The 18208-nt window shown below is 40.4% G+C and overlaps 1 protein-coding gene across 1 annotated transcript; it reads left to right on the forward strand.

The window, feature by feature from the left end:
• Positions 1–14019: 14019 nt before the first annotated feature.
• On the forward strand, positions 14020–17651 carry LOC139196353 (uncharacterized). Its single transcript, XM_070822147.1, has 5 exons — positions 14020–14034; positions 14551–15284; positions 15960–16359; positions 16962–17454; positions 17518–17651. The coding sequence occupies exons 1-5, from the start codon at positions 14020–14022 to the stop codon at positions 17649–17651; spliced, it is 1776 nt and encodes a 591-aa protein (XP_070678248.1).
• The last annotated feature ends 557 nt before the right edge of the window (positions 17652–18208 follow it).

Here is an 18208-nt window from a genome sequence, read left to right on the forward strand (position 1 = left end):
CCTTGAACTCCTTGAGCCTAGCTTCCCTCCTTGCCTCCTCCACTTTGATAGTATGAGTGCTCCTAGGTTCTCTTCAAGTTTCCAAAGTAGGAAACCTCTAAAGATCCTCACCCACTAGTGTAGTGAGAAGGATGAAGGAATAACCAAAAGGGTGAAAGATGTGTTAGTAAAAACACCCCTAAGGTGGCCGGCCTTTGTAGTGTTAGAGAGCTATTTTTCTTTTGCCTCTTTGTTGTTTTAACACTTCAAAAATCCTAATGAACAATATCTCTATAAAGTTTCTTATATAGACAAAAAGAAACCTAGTCAACCACTTGACTAAATATCTCTCCCTTTCCACTTAAAGTGGCCGGCCTCTTGTGTTGGATTTGGGCTTTGGGCTTTTATATATTTCAAGTCATCCAATGCTTGAATAAAAGCCCAATGGGTTTAGGCCCAATGGGCCCAATTAAACCCAAACGTTTCTTTAAGCCTAAAACGATCTTTATCGCTTTTATGATTTCTTTAGACTTTCTAAATTAATCACAACACTTAATTAATCCAATTAATTATTTCCATCATCCATTAGTTACTCACTACAATAGTGTATTGGTGAACAATCTTGTAGGTTCTAATTAGCAAGGCAGTGAGGTGATTGGCATCAATCCAATTGATTATATTTAATTCAATCACTTAGTGAATTAAAAACTTCATTTTAATTCACCTTTCTTCTTTGACGACTACATTTAATCATCTAGAAGAACTCACAAGCTATGAGTGACATCTAACCATATGTCATAGCTACCCAAGCTAATGTAGAAGTTTATTCGGAGAACCTATTCAGTTGGAATTACAATGTAATTCGATCCTTCTCTAAAACAATACTCTCAATCACATCGTTAGGGTATGGATATGTTATGTCAAACCCGTAATGTGATTATTCCTTCTTATATGATTCAATTGAGTCGTATAGGAACGCTTTCCTTTATTACGCTCGATACTTCGGCCGAAGATTCCCGAATCATATCTTAGAGTAGTATTCCTCTCTTATCGAGGATTAGAGATTCCTTGTTGCGCATACACTTGCCTTCATGACTAAGTGGCTTAACCCCAACTATGCCGTTGACATTCTGATAGAGTGACTTTTGACATAATCAAAGATCAAGTACTTAACCACAAGACAACGACGATGCCTCAGGTCAAAGGACTACTTACATTATTCCAACCATTAGAGTTATTTGCTTGACATGTGAGTAGACCTCCATGCAAGTACTCTTGTTCGATTGTGTTCAGTGAACTCATTCCCTTAATGAGCACCTACATACTTGTCTTAGTGTCACAACACGAATGGGATGAGACTTTCCATCCTTCCAATTGAAGGGGACACAGTATGTACCGGTCTACGCATTGTCAGTATCCCTCCGACAATCCAATGACCAGGAACCTTTTTGGACATTTGGTTATGTGAAGAAGGTCTCTATAGTCTAACATCATTAGATTACTTCTTCAATCGATCCATTGTCCATGGATACACTATTTAGGACATATATCGTTTATTGAAATAGTCCTAATTAGTATCTTTGCCATTTGATGTATAAGAGTCATCCATACATCGATTCAATTGTCCTGAAAGGTTTCTTCCAAAGATTGACTTTCATGGCATATTTCCAACAATCTCCCACTTGCACTAAAGTCAATCACTAGTGTATCTTATACATCTTGTTGAGAGAGTTTATGCTCGTAGGTTAACTTGGTTATGTATTAATCCCTTTTATTATTCAAAAGGGATTTACTTATCAAATGTTTCCAAAACATTTGATGATGTCTCTTTATTGTGTTCGAATACTTTGATGAGACCTTGATTCCATGGCTTGAGCTATCGCCCCATTACATCGTAGTATCCTACTAACGACCTTATGGTTTGGATTCAATCATTGGTTCTATAAGAACCCCTTCCATTCAAAACACCTTTTGAAGCAATTTCTAAAACTATATATCGACATATATTTCGTTTGTATACTTTATACAAACTTTGCTCCAACCTTGAGACCATTGTAGTACAATACTAACAATTCATTCATATGATTAGTACTTCATCCATTATGAAGTTCCATTTGTTAAAATGGCTTATTTTTCACTTTGGTTAACAACCTAAGTGAATGCACGCTTCCAGAGTCCCACTCTGATGTTTCTTTCTTAAAGGCAATAATACTCTATCAGTTGCTTTGGTTCTGATCCTGGGATATAGTAATATCTTAAAGTGACAAACTCAGTGGTTTCTTCACCTTTGGATATCTACTTCACAAGTCAATACATGTGTCCCTTTTGTGATTTTATGACACATTCATTATAAGGGTTATGAAAGTGATTTCCTATCACATAGGAAAATGCTTTCTTAAATCTACAACATTTGAGATTTAATTCCCATATAACATTATTGAGATAGCCTTGCTATATCAATAAGTCCAATTTCAAGTCTATACTTTAAAATTGACCGTGTCATGTTTTGTCATTTCTCAAGTAACATCCATGTTTTATCAAGTCTATCAAATAGACTTTATTCACATCTTGTTGCTCAAATTATGACATCACTCCCACTGGCCTTGTTGTAACTTAGCATTTATTCAAAAATAACAATTATATTTTTCTTGATTTGAATGCATATTGCTCCCACTAATTTAAATGAATCATACACAAAAGAATTCCTTCTCAAGTAATTCCATTTGATATGTGTGACTTGTTTCATTAAGTCTATTCATTTAAATTATATGGTGTCATACACCATACTTCAAGTTTTAGTCATACTAAGACCTTTTAATGTAGTCATATAAGAATTATCCAAGTCTTTAGTGAAGCATGGCTCCTTCTAAGGATAAAGAAACTCAACCATTCCTTCTAGGTGGTTGATATAATTCTTTATCAAAACTACATAGAGCAATATTGTTACATGAGATGTTGAATTTGGTTTGTCTTGTTGTTAAACCATATGTTGTGACTCATTTTGAAACTTTTTCCCTTTTGTTTCATATACTTGTCCATATGCTTGATTATTTAGCTTGTCCTCATAAAAGAGAATTATGGACAACTCCCAACATATAACCATTTTATGCTAGGTTGACGAAACCAACATTCAAAGACTATTCTTTAGAATGTCACACAACATGGAATTTTAACGTTTGAAGAGCTTGAGTCTTTTAACAATTAAAATTGCAAACTCTTAATAATAGTCAAGTACTATTATTCTTTAGACAACTATAAACCAATCACATTCAAGTTTATATCCATTTTCACACCTCCCACTATTTCTCATGACTTTAATGAGAAATCACTTCATACATTCAAAATGTATAAGAGTCATCCATACATCGATTCAATTGTCCTGAAAGGTTTCTTCCAAAGATTGACTTTCAGGGCATATTTCCAACAAAAACCCCTAATAAACTTTTTCACTATAAAGTTCCTTTTATAACACAAAGAAACCTAGCCAACAACTTGACTTCCTATCTCTCCTTTTCACTCTATATGGCCGGCCCCCTTAGTGTTGTTTGGGCTTTTATTTATGTCAAGTCATCCAATGCTTGAATAGAAGCCCAATGGGTTTAGGCCCAATGGACCCAATTAAACCCGAACGTTTCTTTAAGCCCAAAACGATCTTATATCGCTTTTATGATTTCTTTAGACTTTCTAATTAATCACAACACTTAATTAATCCAATTAATTATTTCCATCATCCATTAGTTACTCACTACAAGAGTGTATTGGTGAACAATCGTTTTAGGTTCTAATTAGCAAGGCAGTGAGGTGATTGGCACCAATCCAATTGATTATATTTAATCCAATCACTTAGTGAATTAAAACTTACTTTTAATTCACCTTCTTCTTTGATGACTACATTTAATCATCTAGAAGAACTCACAAGCCATGAGTGACATCTAACCATATATCATGGCTACCCAAGCTAATGTAGAAGTTGTTCGGAGAACCTATTCAGTTGGAATTACAATGCAATTCGATTCTTCTCTAAAACAATACTCTCAATCACATCACTAGGGTATGGATATAATATGTCAAACCCCTAATGTGATTATTCCATGTTATATGATTCAATTGAGTCGTATAGGAACGCTTTCCTTTATTACGCTCGATACTTCGGCCGAAGATTCCTGAATCATATCTTAGAGTATTCATCCTCTCAAAACGAGGATTAGAGATTCCTTGTTGAACATTCACTTGCCTTCATGACATAGTGGCTTAACCCCGACTATGCCGTGGACACCCGCGGATGGAGTGACTTTGACATAATCAAAGATCAAGTACTTAACCACAAGACAACGATGATGCCTCAGGTCAAAGGACTACTTACACTATTCCAACCATTAGAGTTACTTGCTTGACATGTGAGTAGACCTCCATGCAAGTACTCTCGTTCGATTGTGTTCAGTGAACTCATTCCCTTAATGAGCACCTACATACTTGTCTTAGTGTCACTACACGAATGGGATGAGACTTTCCATCCTTCTAATTGAAGCAGACATAGTATGTGCCGGTCTATGCATTGTCAGTATCCCTCCGACAATCTTATGACCAAGAACCTTTTTGGACATGATGGTTATGTGAAGAAGGTCTCTGTAGTCTAACATCATTAGATTACTTCTTCCATCAATCCATTGTCCATGGATTCACTATTTATGACATATATCGTTTATAGAGATAGTCCTAATTAGTATCTTTGCCATTTGATGTATAAGAATCATCCATACATCCATTCATTGTCCTGAAAGGTTTCTTCCAAAGATTGACTTTCAGGGCATATCTCCAACAGTATGACCAAAGAACTTGGGGTACGAATTCTAGCCAACAACCTTTAGCTTTGTCCAAGCTAGTTTTCAGAGTGCGCTTGATTATTTTGTTAACGGCCTCGACTTGTCCATTAGATTAGGGATGGGCTGGAGAGGCAAAACATAAGTTGATGTTGAACTTAGAGCAGAACATCCTGAATTTCTTGTTGTCGAACTGCCGCCCATTGTCCGTGACTATCGCATTGGGAATGCCGAATCTGTAGAGGACGTTCTTCCATACGAAGTCTTCTATTTTTGCCTCAGTAATGGTTGCCAAGGGTTCTACTTCAGCCCACTTTATGAAGTAGTCAACTGCAATGATTGCATAGCGGACCTTGCCCTTCCCTACAGGCATTGGGCCGATCAAATGAAGTCCCCATTGGGTGAAGGGCCAAGGGCTGATCATAGGAGTGAACGGCTCGGGAGGGGAGTGAGGGATAGTTGCGTAGCGTTGACACTTATCACATGAACGAGATATTCTGATGGCATCTTGGTGGAGTGTTGGCCCATAGTATCCTTGGCGAAAAGTCTTGTGTGCTAGGGATCGAGACCCAGCATGATCTCCACAAACTCCTTCATGTATTTCCCGAAGGATAATTTCCGCCTCCTCAGGTGTAAGGCATCTTAGGTATGGCGGGGTAAAACCGCGCTTGTAGAGTTGGTCATTAATGATCAGGTAGCGGGCAGACTTGTATCGAATCTGCTTAGCTTGGACTTTGTCAATTGGGAGGGTGCCATGAGCAAGGAATTTATAAATTGGGGTGATCCAACTATCTCCTTGTTGTAAATTGCACACTTCCGCGACCATGGTGCTTGGTGCTGCCAACAATTCGACATGAATTTTTCTCCCTATTTTGTCTTCCATTGCCGAGGCGAGGCGAGCCAAAGCGTCTGCATGACTGTTTGCCGTTCGAGGAACTTGGGTGATCTGGTAGTGGAAGTGCTTGAGCAAAAGTCGCGTTTGCGCAAGATATGCTGCCATGGAGCTATCCTTAGCATCAAAGTTGTTTGTGACTTGGTTGACCACTAATTGAGAGTCACTGAAGATATCAATTCGTTTAACCCCGAGGTGCTTGGCCAAACGTAAGCCTGCTAGAAGGGTTTCATATTCGGCCTCGTTGTTCGATACCTTGAATTTGAAACGAAAAACGTATTCCATCGCCACTTTGTCGGGGGTAGTGAGGACTAATCCTGCTCCGCAGCCCTGTTGGTTGGATGAGCCATCAACATACAGACTCCATGCTGGGGTTGTTGATTCTATCTTTTGAGCTTCCGATGGTAATGAAGCATATTTATACCTTTATTCATTTGAGTGGCAAACTTGTAATTAAAGCAAGTTCACTACCCTTCCTCTAAATGGCCGGCCATGGGGTGTTGTTTGGGCTTTTGGGTCTTAGTGAATCATTATTCATTAAGTTGTCATACAACTTAAGTCAATGGGCTTGACGTTCGAAGCCCATTGGGCCTTAAGGTCCAAAACATATCCCGAGGTCTTTAACGAACTTATTCGTTTGATTAATTAACATATTAATTAATCCTTGCCATAAATAAATGATTAAACCATTTAATCATTCTTACTCATCTCCATTTAATCTCCAATCTCCACCTCTTATGGTGTGCGATCCATTAGGTTCCTTTTAGCGAGGCAGTGGGTGATTAAAACCATTTCAAATCGATTGTGAATTGAAACTTACTTTCAATTCTCCCTTTAGTGATTACACACGTTTAGGGCTTCCACAAACCATGAGTGACACCTTGCAGCATATCATGGTTACCCAAGCTAATCAGAAGAGGTAGAGAAAACCTATTCAGTTTGGGATTACAAATGCAATACGGTCTTTCTCTAATCTAATACTCCTGACCACATTGTTTGGTTTGATAGTTTATTTATTCATGTCTACTATCCAATGTGATTCGTGTGCTTATATGATTTCATTGAATGTGATTTAGAACAACTTTTCTAAATCTCATTCATACTCTGGCCAGAGATTCTAAATCATATCATAGAGTATTCTCCCTCAAACGGTTTGAAGGTTAGAGATCCCTTGTTGCGCATTCACTTGCCTCCATGACTAAGTGGCTTAACCCCAACGATGCCGTGGACATCCCGATGGGGTGACTTTGACATAATCAAAGATCAAGGACTTAACCACAAGACAACTGTGATGCCTCAGGTCAAAGGACTAATTTGCATTATCCCAAACATGAGTTCTCATGTGACATGAGTATGAGAACTCTTCGTTGATCACGTTCAGTGAACTCATTCTCTACTGAGCACCTACGTACTTGTCTTGATGTCACACACACCAATGACTCGAGACTAGTCACTTTCCCTGAGAGAAGACATAGCACGTACCGATCTTGACGGACTGTCAATGCCCAATTGGCAATCCTATGATCAGGAACATTTAGGATGTGTCTACGAAAGAATGGTCTCATGAATCTAACTTTATTAGATTACATTCTTCCAATCACATATTCCTTGGACTTTATCGTTTAAGCATATAACATTTATATGAGACGGCTCAAACAATAATCTTTGCCCTTTATATTAAACTAGATTAGTTTAACATGTAAAATGTCCGTAAAGTATCATCATATGATTGGCTTTAGGGCACATTTCCAACAGAGGGTGATTGGTAAGCACGATGATGGCGTGTGCTTGGAAATAAGGGCGAAGTTTTCGAGCAGACATGACCAATGCTAGAGCTAATTTCTCAATGTTGGAGTATCGTGTCTCCACATCTTGTAGGGCCTTGCTAGCGTAGTAGACGGGCATTTCGACCCCACTGTCCTTTCGAATAAGAGCAGAACTGACTGCTGAAGTCGAAACCGATAGATAGATAATGAGAGTATCACCAACTTCTGGTTTGGAGAGTAGAGGGGCTTTACTCATGTACTCTTTGAGGTTCCTGAATGCCTTGGCACATTTCTCCGTCCATGTAATGTACTTCTTATTTCCCTTGAGTGCTTTGAAGAAATGAGCACATCTGTCTGTGGCCTTAGAGATGAATCTGGTTAAGGCTGCCACCTTGCCAGTAAGGCTTTGGATGTCTTTTGAAGTTACTGGCTCTTTCATGTCGAGGATTGCTTTGATCTTTTCGGGGTTAGCTTCAATGCCTCGTTGGCTAATCATGAAGCCTAAGAATTTGCCAGAGCCCACGCCGAAGGCACATTTGTTGGGGTTCAACCTCATTCGATACCTCTTCAGAATGGTGAAGGTTTCATATAGGTTGGTGATATGCTGGTCGGCATGTTTGCTCTTGACTAACATATCGTCAACATAAACTTCCATGCTCTTCCCGATTTGTTCGGTAAACATTGAATTAACTAGCCTCTGATAAGTTACCCCTGCATTTTTTAAACCGAAAGGCATGACTTTGTAGCAATATAGTCCCCTGTTAGTAGTGAAGGCTGTGTGTTCTTGGTCTGAGGGGTTCATGAGGATTTGGTTGTATCCTGAATAAGCGTCCATGAAGCTCAAGAGCTTACACCCTGCCGTAGAGTCTATAAGTCTATCAATGAGAGGAAGGGGGAAACTATCCTTCGGGCATCCTTTGTTTAGGTAGGTGTAGTCAACACACATTCTCCACAAGACCTTTTGAAGCAAGAGACTTTCCTTGGTCGGATTTTTCTTAACAAGGACAACATTTGCTACCCATGTTGGGTAATTGACTTCACGAACGAAGCCTATGTCTTTGAGTTTTTCAACTTCTGCTTTCATCGCCTCATATCGCTCAACATCATAAGATCTTCGCTTCTGTTTTACTGGTTTGGTCTTGGGATCAATACTCAAGTGGTGACAGATGATATCAGGAGAGATGCTCGACATATCTTTATATGACCAAGCAAAGACCTCGTCGTTCTCTTGCAAAAAGGAGATCAGCGACAATCGAAGGGGTGGTGACAAAGTGGTGCCAATCTTCACCATGCGATCTGGATGGTCTTTGGAGATAGAGACATTCTCTAACTCTTCAACGGGTTGTGCTTGCTGGGTGAAGGAGTCATCTCGAGGGTCGTCAGGTTGACTGTTGCCATCATGAAGATCCGTGTTGGCTTCATCTGGACTGGTCTTTACTACCTATTTATGTATAAAGAGGGTCTCCTTGGGGACAAACAGGTGTTGTTGCTTAACTGAAGTGTTGTAACATGATCGAGCACTGAGTTGATCTCCCATGATGTATCCATTGCCGAAAGGGGTTGGAAACTTCATCAACAACATATGTGTGGATACCATGGCCTTGAGATCATTGATGCTTGTGTGCCTAAAGATGACATTGTATGCCGTCAGGCAATTGACCACTAGGAAGTTAGTGGTAATAGTAGCTGTGTAGGGGCCTGTACCAATGGTGAGGGGTAAGTGTATACTCCCTAAAGGTTGTACGATATTGCCAGAGAAGCTTATCAGAGGAGAAATCGAGCGATCGAGCAAGTGTTCAGCTACATTAAGTGCCTTGAAAGCTTCAGCAAACATGATATTGACTGAAGCACCTGTGTCTATCAGGATTCGTTTCACATCAAAATTTGCTATGTGAGCCTCCACGATCAACGGGTCGTTGTGAGGGTAGATGATACCTCTTTCTTCCTCAGGGTAGAAACATATTGGATCCCAGTTAGGCTTTCGATACTTGCCTCCCCTGATGTCTTCCACGTGAAACACTTGATGGCCAGGTCTTAAAGTTCGTTCACTGTTTTTCATGGCCCTATTGGAAGATTCAGACATGGGTGTGCCGCCGCTTATGGAATATATCACATTCACCTGGCGTTGGTTACGGTTATCCCTTGGAGGGTGAAGGAGGAACTGATCAATTTTTCCTTCACGGGCCAAAGCTTCAATATGATCACGGAGGATGATGCACTTCTCGCCATCATGGCCATTATACTCATGGTAGCAACAAAACATGCCTGTGTTCTTTGTGGACTTGTAATCCGGCTGTCTTGGCTTTGGCTTTGGTATCAGGTGAGCTATACTGGGGTAGATGGCCGTGCATGTAGTGTTCAAAGGCGTGTATGTCTCATACCTCGGGGTAGGGCCTGTCTTGACACGTGATTGGCCCACTGCGTTGACTGCCTGGGGACGGGCGTTATTGTGACGATATCCTGAGTTATCGCGATAGTGCCCTTTATTCTTTCTATTAAAATGAGATTGGTGAGGATGGAAATCTTTCATTTTGCCTTGGGATTGATATGTTTTCTGATTTGGCGAAGCATTAAATGAGGCAGGGGGTGTGCTGCTACCGTTTGGAAGGTTGAGGTCTTCTCATTCGGTTGGATTTGGCCTCCACTCCCTACTTGTTGATAAGGGGTGACTGTAGGGGGTTTCCCTTGATATGTCCTTGCCTCGGCGGAGGCATGGTTGTAAGCTTGTGCCATCACCTCAGAGTAAGTCTTCCAAATGTTGGCATTGATCATGTACTTGAAGAAACAATCACGTAAGCCTGCCGTGAAGGCCTTAAGGGCGGTCTTGTCATTTGCCTCAGCGCAGCGAGAATACTCATGGCTGAAGCGGCCAGCATACTTTCGTAATGACTCGTCCGACTTCTGGCGAATAGTGTACAAGTCATCTGCGAAATGCAAGCCATCGGTCTGGAAGATGTGTTGAGAGACAAACAGCTTCCTCAACTCTTCAAATGAGTCTACTGTCTCAGGTGGAAGACAGCAATACCAGTTTAAAGCTCCGCCAGAGAGGGTAGAGGGGAAGAGAAGGCACCGTTCTTCGTCAGTGTGTCTCCGGTATACCATGGTGGACTCAAAGAGGTTAAGGTGTTCAATCGGGTCTTCCCTTCCAGTATAGAGTTGTAAGTCAAACTTCTACTTTGTCTTTGCTTGGAGGGGGTGTTGAGGATCCTTCTTGTGAGGGGGCCAGGCCTGAGTTGGTTCCAGTCAGGTATCTCGGCTTAATGTTCAGCCTTCAACTTGTTTACTTCCTCCAGGAGCTGTAGGACAAGGGGGTCCTGAGTGGAGTCGTACCCCACTAAAGTTTTCTTCCGTAAGTCCCCATCGCCTCTTGTAAGTAGGAAAGTTTGATCAAGATAGCGTGATTTTTCCTTGGACTCGCCACACTGACTCCTAGAGTGAGTATGTCGGAATATTTCCGAGTCCCCTGTACCTTCATGTTCTTCTGGGACTTGTTGCCCATTCCCTAGATTGGCTACTGGCCTGGGTCGTGGAAGAGGACCGAGTCTTTCAGAAACTCTTGGGTCATTGATCTTCGAGCTTATGTGGATGAGATTCTCTCGACGTTGCTTTAGGAAGTCTTGACAATCGCGATAGACGGCTTTTGATCCTTCCACTCCCTCTGTGAAGAGGTGCTTTCCTCTACTTCTTCTGCTTCAGGTTGAAGCAGTTGGGTTGAGAGAAGTCTCCTGTTGATTATCACATTGATGTGTAGCTCGATCCCTATCAGGGATGTCCGTGTTGGATATCGGTGACCCTCCGTGTTGGGGGGCATTCAGATGATTGTTGACCTCAACAGGGACGACGTGCTTGTGTGTTTGAGCATGCCTAGCCTCATGAAGCATCTCGAAAAGTTTTTCATATTGTTCCTGGAGGACCTCATTCTTCATCGTTATCTTGTTGTTCTGAACTTCTAGCTTATCGACTTTAGCTTGAAGAGTAACTCTATTTCCTTTCTGCTTTCGCTGCTTCATACTAGGTCCAACGGGGGTGTCATTCTGTGTGTTATGGCTTCTTTCGCTCCCCATGTCGGAGAGAGATGCTTGGTCAAAAGAGAGTGTACAAGCGGTGGAAACCAGCTTGACAAAGCTGAAGAGAGTGGGAATAAGTGTCGTTCCCACATACGGTGCCAAATGTTGATGCACAAAATCAGTGAGGACTTTGGTACAACAGAAAGTGTCAAGTTTTGTGACCTTCGCTTGGTTGCTTCGGTCACTAGTGAGGATAAATATGTAAATGAATAGAGACAGAGAAGCAAACACAAGATATACGTGGTTCACCCAGATTGGCTACGTCCACGGAGTAGAGAAGTTCTCATTAATTGTGAAGGGTTTACACAAATACATAGGTTCAAGCTCTCCTTTTGTGAGTTCTAGTGAATAGTTTAGTACAAAATGACATTAGAGATTATTGTGGGAGAATGATCCCTATTTATAGAAGAGAGTTTCTAGTTTTGTTTTGACACGTGTCGTGTTGTGATTGGCTTCTGATGTTGACACGTGTCGCACTGTGATTGGCTTCTGATGTCGACACGTGTCGCATTATGATTGGCCTCCTGGTTGAAGGGAAGCTCTTCTGGGTCATTGACGGTATAACGTTGACCGGTGCTCAGTAGTTTCGGGATTGGTCAAGTATGGTACAAACAATTTCTATTTTTGTTTTCATTGTGTTTCTAATTTAGTTTAGTTTAGTTTTCTTTGTTTTAGGTACTCGTTTATGACTAGAAGTTCTCAACCAGTTCGTGGGCATATATTGGAGTTCGACGATGATTTTGAATAAACTTTGAGAAGGAAGAGGAAACAGCCAGAACCCAATCCACCTAGTTCTAGTTCTGAATCTGAATTTGAAAAAGAGGAAGAGGAAGAGGAACAAGACATGGATGTAGACAATCGAACAATTAAGGAACTTTCAGCCTCGGGATTGGACAATGTCGTCCCTCTTTGCATTCAATACCCTAGAGCAGCTCAAGGCATGACCAATGAGTTTGAATTGAAGTTTAGTTTACTGCATCACATTCCCAAATACCATGGGCTGTCTATAGAAGATCCGAACAATCATCTTAAGGAATTTGAAGTGGTGTGCTCGAGCATGACACCAATCAACGTAGATGGGAACATTCTGAAGATGAAAGCCTTTCCATTCTCTCTTTTGAAAAAGGCTAAAGATTGGCTCTTTGAATTAGCACCTAGAACCGTCACTTCTTGGGAAATCATGAAGAAAGCATTCTTAGAGAAATTCTTCCCAATGTCAAGAGTCATTCTTTTGAGGAAGAGAATTAGTGGAATTCAACAAGGCCAAGGAGAATCCTTTCCAACATATTACGAGCGTTTCGAGACTTTTAGTTGCATCCTGTCCACAACATCAAATGAAGGAAGAGCTCTTAATTCAATATTTCTATGAAGGACTACTTCCAATTGAGAGACAAATGCTTGATGTCTTTGCATGAGGTGCTTTGGTTGACAAAACACCAGTTGCTGCAAATATCTTAATAGCAAATCGAGCCTTGAATGCATAACAATATGAAGGAGTTTGACAAAGAGACCCCCCCATGGCACAATCAAGTTAATGAGGTAAGTGCTATTTTAGAACTTCAATCCCAAATGGCTAATCTCTCTGTTCTTTTATCACAGGTTGTTGAAGGATCCAAGGTGCAAGGAACAAGTGCTTGTGGCGTGTGCTCTATGGAAGGACACCCCACTGATCAATGTCCTCAATTGATAGAGAATGGGGGATGGGAAAGTGCCAATGCCATAGGTTATCAAGGCCAAAATCAACCAAGGAATGACCCATTCTCCAACACCTACAATCTGGGCTGGAGAGATCATCCAAATATGAAGTAGAGGGAACCTCAAACTCAACAACATGGTGGATATAGACAGCCACCTCCTGGGCTCTATCAAAGGCCATTTGCACCACCACAGCCTTACTCACCATCTACCCAACCAAATTCAGGTTCGTTAATGGATAATGATTAAATTCTTCAAGTACTAACTTCTTTGATGCATGGCTTACAAAATCAAGCCAATGAGGTAGGCGAATTAAAGAATCAAATAAGGCAGATAGCAGAATTCATGGGACAATTCAGATAACAAGGCAAGCTTCCTAGTTCAACCATTGTAAATCCAAAGAGAGGTTTTGAAACTGCTAAGGCTATTACCTTGAGAAGTGGCAAGGAGATTGGAACCAACCCAAAATCATCCAAACAAAGGCAAATAAAGGACGAAAAGCTACTGCAAGAAGAAGATGAGGAGGATAGAGCCATGACAAAGGAAGAACAACCCTTGCCCCTTAAGAATCCCACGCAATCCCACTTAGGTAAGGTTGGTTCGAATCAAATTCCTTCTAACCCTATTCCACCAAATGTGCCTTTTCCTCGCAGGTTTATGTAATCTAGGAAAGAAGAGAATGAAAAAGACATTCTAGAGACCTTCAGGAAGGTGCAAGTCAATATCCCACTGCTTGATGCAATAAAGCAAGTTCCAAATTTTTTAAATAGCTTTGTACAACAAAGAGACGGATTTCAAACATGAAAGTGGTACAGGTAAGTGAGAATGCCTCTGGAGTTTTGCAAAGAAAACTGCCACCTAAATGCAAAGATCCAGGTAGTTTCACAATGCCTTGTGTTATTGGTAATACCAAGTTTGAACGTGCTATGTTAGATTTAGGTACTTCCATTAACATCATACCATACTCTATCTATGCATCTATGAATCTAGGAGAGCTTAAAAATGATGGTGTTATTATTCAATTAGCAGATCGTTCTAATGCATATTCAAAAGGAGTTTTGGAAGATGTTTTGGTGCAGGTTAACCACTTGATATTTCCAGGAGATTTTTATGTGCTTGACATGGAAGATTCAGCCCATTCTACACCATTGCCAATCTTACTTGGAAGACCTTTCATGAAAACAGCCCGAATCAAGATAGATGTGTTTAAGGGGACGTTAACAATGGAATTTTATGACGATATCATTGATTTTAACATTTCTGAAGCTATAAGGTATCCTATTGATGATCATTCTTGTTTCTCTATTAACGTATTTGATTCTTTGGCACAGGAATATCTTGACTCCTTGGAGAGGGATACCCTTGAAACAACCATTGCTAAAAGAATGAGACTCAAAACCAATGTGGCCGAGCCTAATCCTACAATAATCGTCGATATGGTGGCTACCCTTGAGTCTTTGCCACAACACATTGGTAAGCCTCCAATCCTAATTCCAATTCCCGTTTCTACTAATAAGTTGTTACCTTCAGTGATTCAGGCACCCATTCTTGAGCTTAAACCATTACCAAATCATTTAAAGTATGTCTTTTTGGGAGATAAAGAGACGTTGCCCATCATAGTCTCTTCATCACTCATGGCAGTAGAGGAGGAGAAACTGGTTCGGGTGTTGAAAGAGCACAAAACAACCATTGGATGGACTTTAGCCAACATTAAGGGAATTAGCCCTACAACATGCATGCATCGCATACTTTTAGAGGAGAGGGCTAAATTAACTCGAGAGGCTCAATGCCGACTCAACCCTCTGATGATAGAAGTTGTGAAAAAGGAGATTATCAAGCTTCTTGATTGTGGAGTGATTTATCCAATTTCGGATAGTCGTTGGGTTTCACCGGTTCAAGTAGTACCAAATAAATCTGGAGTCACTGTTGTAAAGAATGCAGAGAATGAACTTGTGCCCACTCGAATCCAAACAAGTTGGAGAGTTTGCATTGACTATAGGAAGCTCAACGCCACCACAAGGAAAGACCACTTTCCTCTACTGTTCATTGATCAAATGCTTGAAAGGTTAGCTGGTCACTCTTTTTATTGCTTTCTTGATGGTTATTCAGGATATAATCAGATTGTTATAGCTCCAGATGATAAAAAAAAGGACTACTTTTACTTGTCCATTTGACACTTTTGCATATCGTCGAATGCCATTTGGTTTATGTAATGCACAAGCCACCTTTCAAAGATGCATGCTAAGTATCTTTTCAGATTTTGTTGTGAAGATTATTGAGGTTTTCATGGATGATTTTAGTGTCTTTGGTGATTTGTTTGATGATTGTCTAGCTAATCTCACTTTGATTTTGGAACGCTGCATTGAAACTAACCTTGTTTTAAATTGGGTAAAATGTCACTTCATGGTAAAACAAGGAATAGTTTTAGGTCATATAGTTTCAGAAAAGGGAATTGAAGTTGATAAATAAAAAATAGATCTTGTACGCTACTTACCCTCTCCCATTTCGGTGAGAGAGGTTCATTTTTTCCTTGGACATGCAGGATTCTATAGACGTTTTATCAAAGATTTCTCGAAGATTTCAACACCCCTGTGTCGACTCCTACAGAAGGATGTGCCATTTGTGTTCGACGACAAATGTGAGAAGGCATTCAATCACCTCAAGGAGATGCTCACTTCGGCACCTATCATAGTTCCACCATATTGGAGTCTTCCTTTTGAGCTTATGTGCGATGCTTCAGATTATGCCATAGGGCTGTTTTGGGACAAAGAAAGGACAAGCAGCCACATGTCATCTACTACTCTTCTCGAACCTTGAATGATGCGCAATTGAATTACTCCACCACTGAAAAAGCACTCCTTGCCATTGTTTTTGCTTTAGATAAGTTTCGTTCTTATTTACTTGGCACTAAAGTCATAATCTATTCTGACCATGCAGCTTTGAAGTATTTACTTACGAAGAAAAAAGCCAAGCCAAGGCTTATTCGCTGGATGCTTATTCTCCAAGAGTTTGAAATCGAACTCCGAGACAAGAAAGGAAGTGCAAATGTAATAGCTGACCACTTGAGTCATTTGGTACATAATGAATATCCATTACCTATCCCAGAGGCATTCCCAGACGAGCAGCTGCTGACCATTAAGGTAAGTGAGCCATGGTATGCTAATATTATGAATTACTTAGTGTCTAAACAGGTTCCAAACACCCTAAACAGAAACCAACGTGACAAATTTAAGAAAGAGGCATGGTTTTATGTATAGGATGACCCTTATTTGTGGAAATATTGCCCTGATGCATGATTCTGAATTTAATTCAATTTTAAATTTCTATCACATTTATGCATGCGAAGGTCATTTTGGTACTCAAAGGACAACACTTAAAGTTTTAGAATGTGGATTTTATTGGTCTACTATATTTAAGGATGCTAGAACTTTTTGCATGACCTGTGATCGTTGTCAAAGAACAGGAAATATAGGTTCAAAGGATCCAAATGCTGCAGACGCCTATATTTTCTGTTGAGATTTTTTATGTTTGGGGCATTGACTTCATGGGTCCTTTTCCTTCCTCTCATGGTTTTAATTATATTTTACTTGCGGTCGATTATGTTTCGAAATGGGTGGAAGCAAAAGCCACCCATACTAATGATTCCAAAGTGGTTGCAGATTTTGTCAAAACTAACATCTTTTCTAGATTTGGGATGCCGAGAGTTATTATAAGTGATGGGGGTTCCCACTTCTGTAATCAGACCATACAGGCACTGCTCAAGAAGTATAATATCACACATAAGGTTTCGACACCTTATCATTCTCAAACAAGTGGGCAAGCCGAAGTTTCTAACCGGGAAATCAAGCAAATCTTGGAGAAGACAGTTGGACCAACTCGGAAGGATTGGAGCTTGCATTTGAATGATGCGTTGTGGGCATATCGTACAGCCTACAAAACACCAATTGGAATGTGTCATTTTCGACTAATCTATGGAAAACCATGCCATCTTCCAGTTGAGTTGGAGCACCGTGCACATTGGGTAGTCAAGACTTTCAACATGAACATTGATGTTGCTAGCCGTCATAGGAAGTTACAATTGAATGAGCTTGAAGAAATTCAAAATGAGGCTTATGAGAACGCTCATATTTACAAGGAAAAAATAAAGGTTGCCTATGACAAGATGATTCGTAGTAAGACATTTTTTGTAGGGCAGAAAGTGTTACTTTTCAACTCCTGCTTTCGATTGTTTCCAGGTAAGTTGTGTTCTAAATGGATTGGTTCTTTTGTTGTTACTAATGTCTTTCCCTATGGTGCAGTCCAAATTCAAAGCTTAAAGACAGGACATGAATTCAAAGTGAATGGACACTGTTTGAAGCCTTACTATGAGTGTTTTGAGGAGCATGTCGTGGAGGATGTACCTTTTCATGCTGTTGGCCCTAGTGAAGCTTAAATGACGGTATCGTCCAGTTGGAAGACGTTAAAGCAAGCGCTTCTTGGGAGGCAACCTATGACGACCCGTCCCTAATTTTATGTTTTTACAAATTTTAAAAGCGTAATTTTACGAAAATGCCTTTAGAGGCGAAGGTATTGACTTCCGTTGACCAACGTTTTGTAAGATGTACGACTTATTCTTTTAACGTATTTGTGTAGTACTCGATGATATTAACGCATAGACACCAGAGGAAGTGAATTTGGAGCTATGGGTGAGGTTTTAAGGAGTCACAAATCTGAAAAGTATGTTTCCAAGGGATTTCCATTTATTATTATTACTATTATTATTATTATAAGTTTATTTGAGAGTAATGAAGGAATAAAAGAAGGAGAAGAAGAAACGGGGGGAAGATGGGAGAAAGAAGAAAGGGTATTGGTTGCCCAATCAGAGAAGAGAGGGATGGACCAACTGGGAGGAGAGAGTGATGGGAGTGACCAATCAGAAACAGAAGAAAAGTGGGGAAAGGAGAGAAGAAAAAGGAGGTGACATGGGTTGGCCCATGCAAGCCTTCGGAC

Source organism: Malus domestica, chromosome 01 (genome assembly GCF_042453785.1).
Source record: "Malus domestica chromosome 01, GDT2T_hap1".
NCBI classification, from domain to species: Eukaryota; Viridiplantae; Streptophyta; class Magnoliopsida; order Rosales; family Rosaceae; genus Malus; species Malus domestica.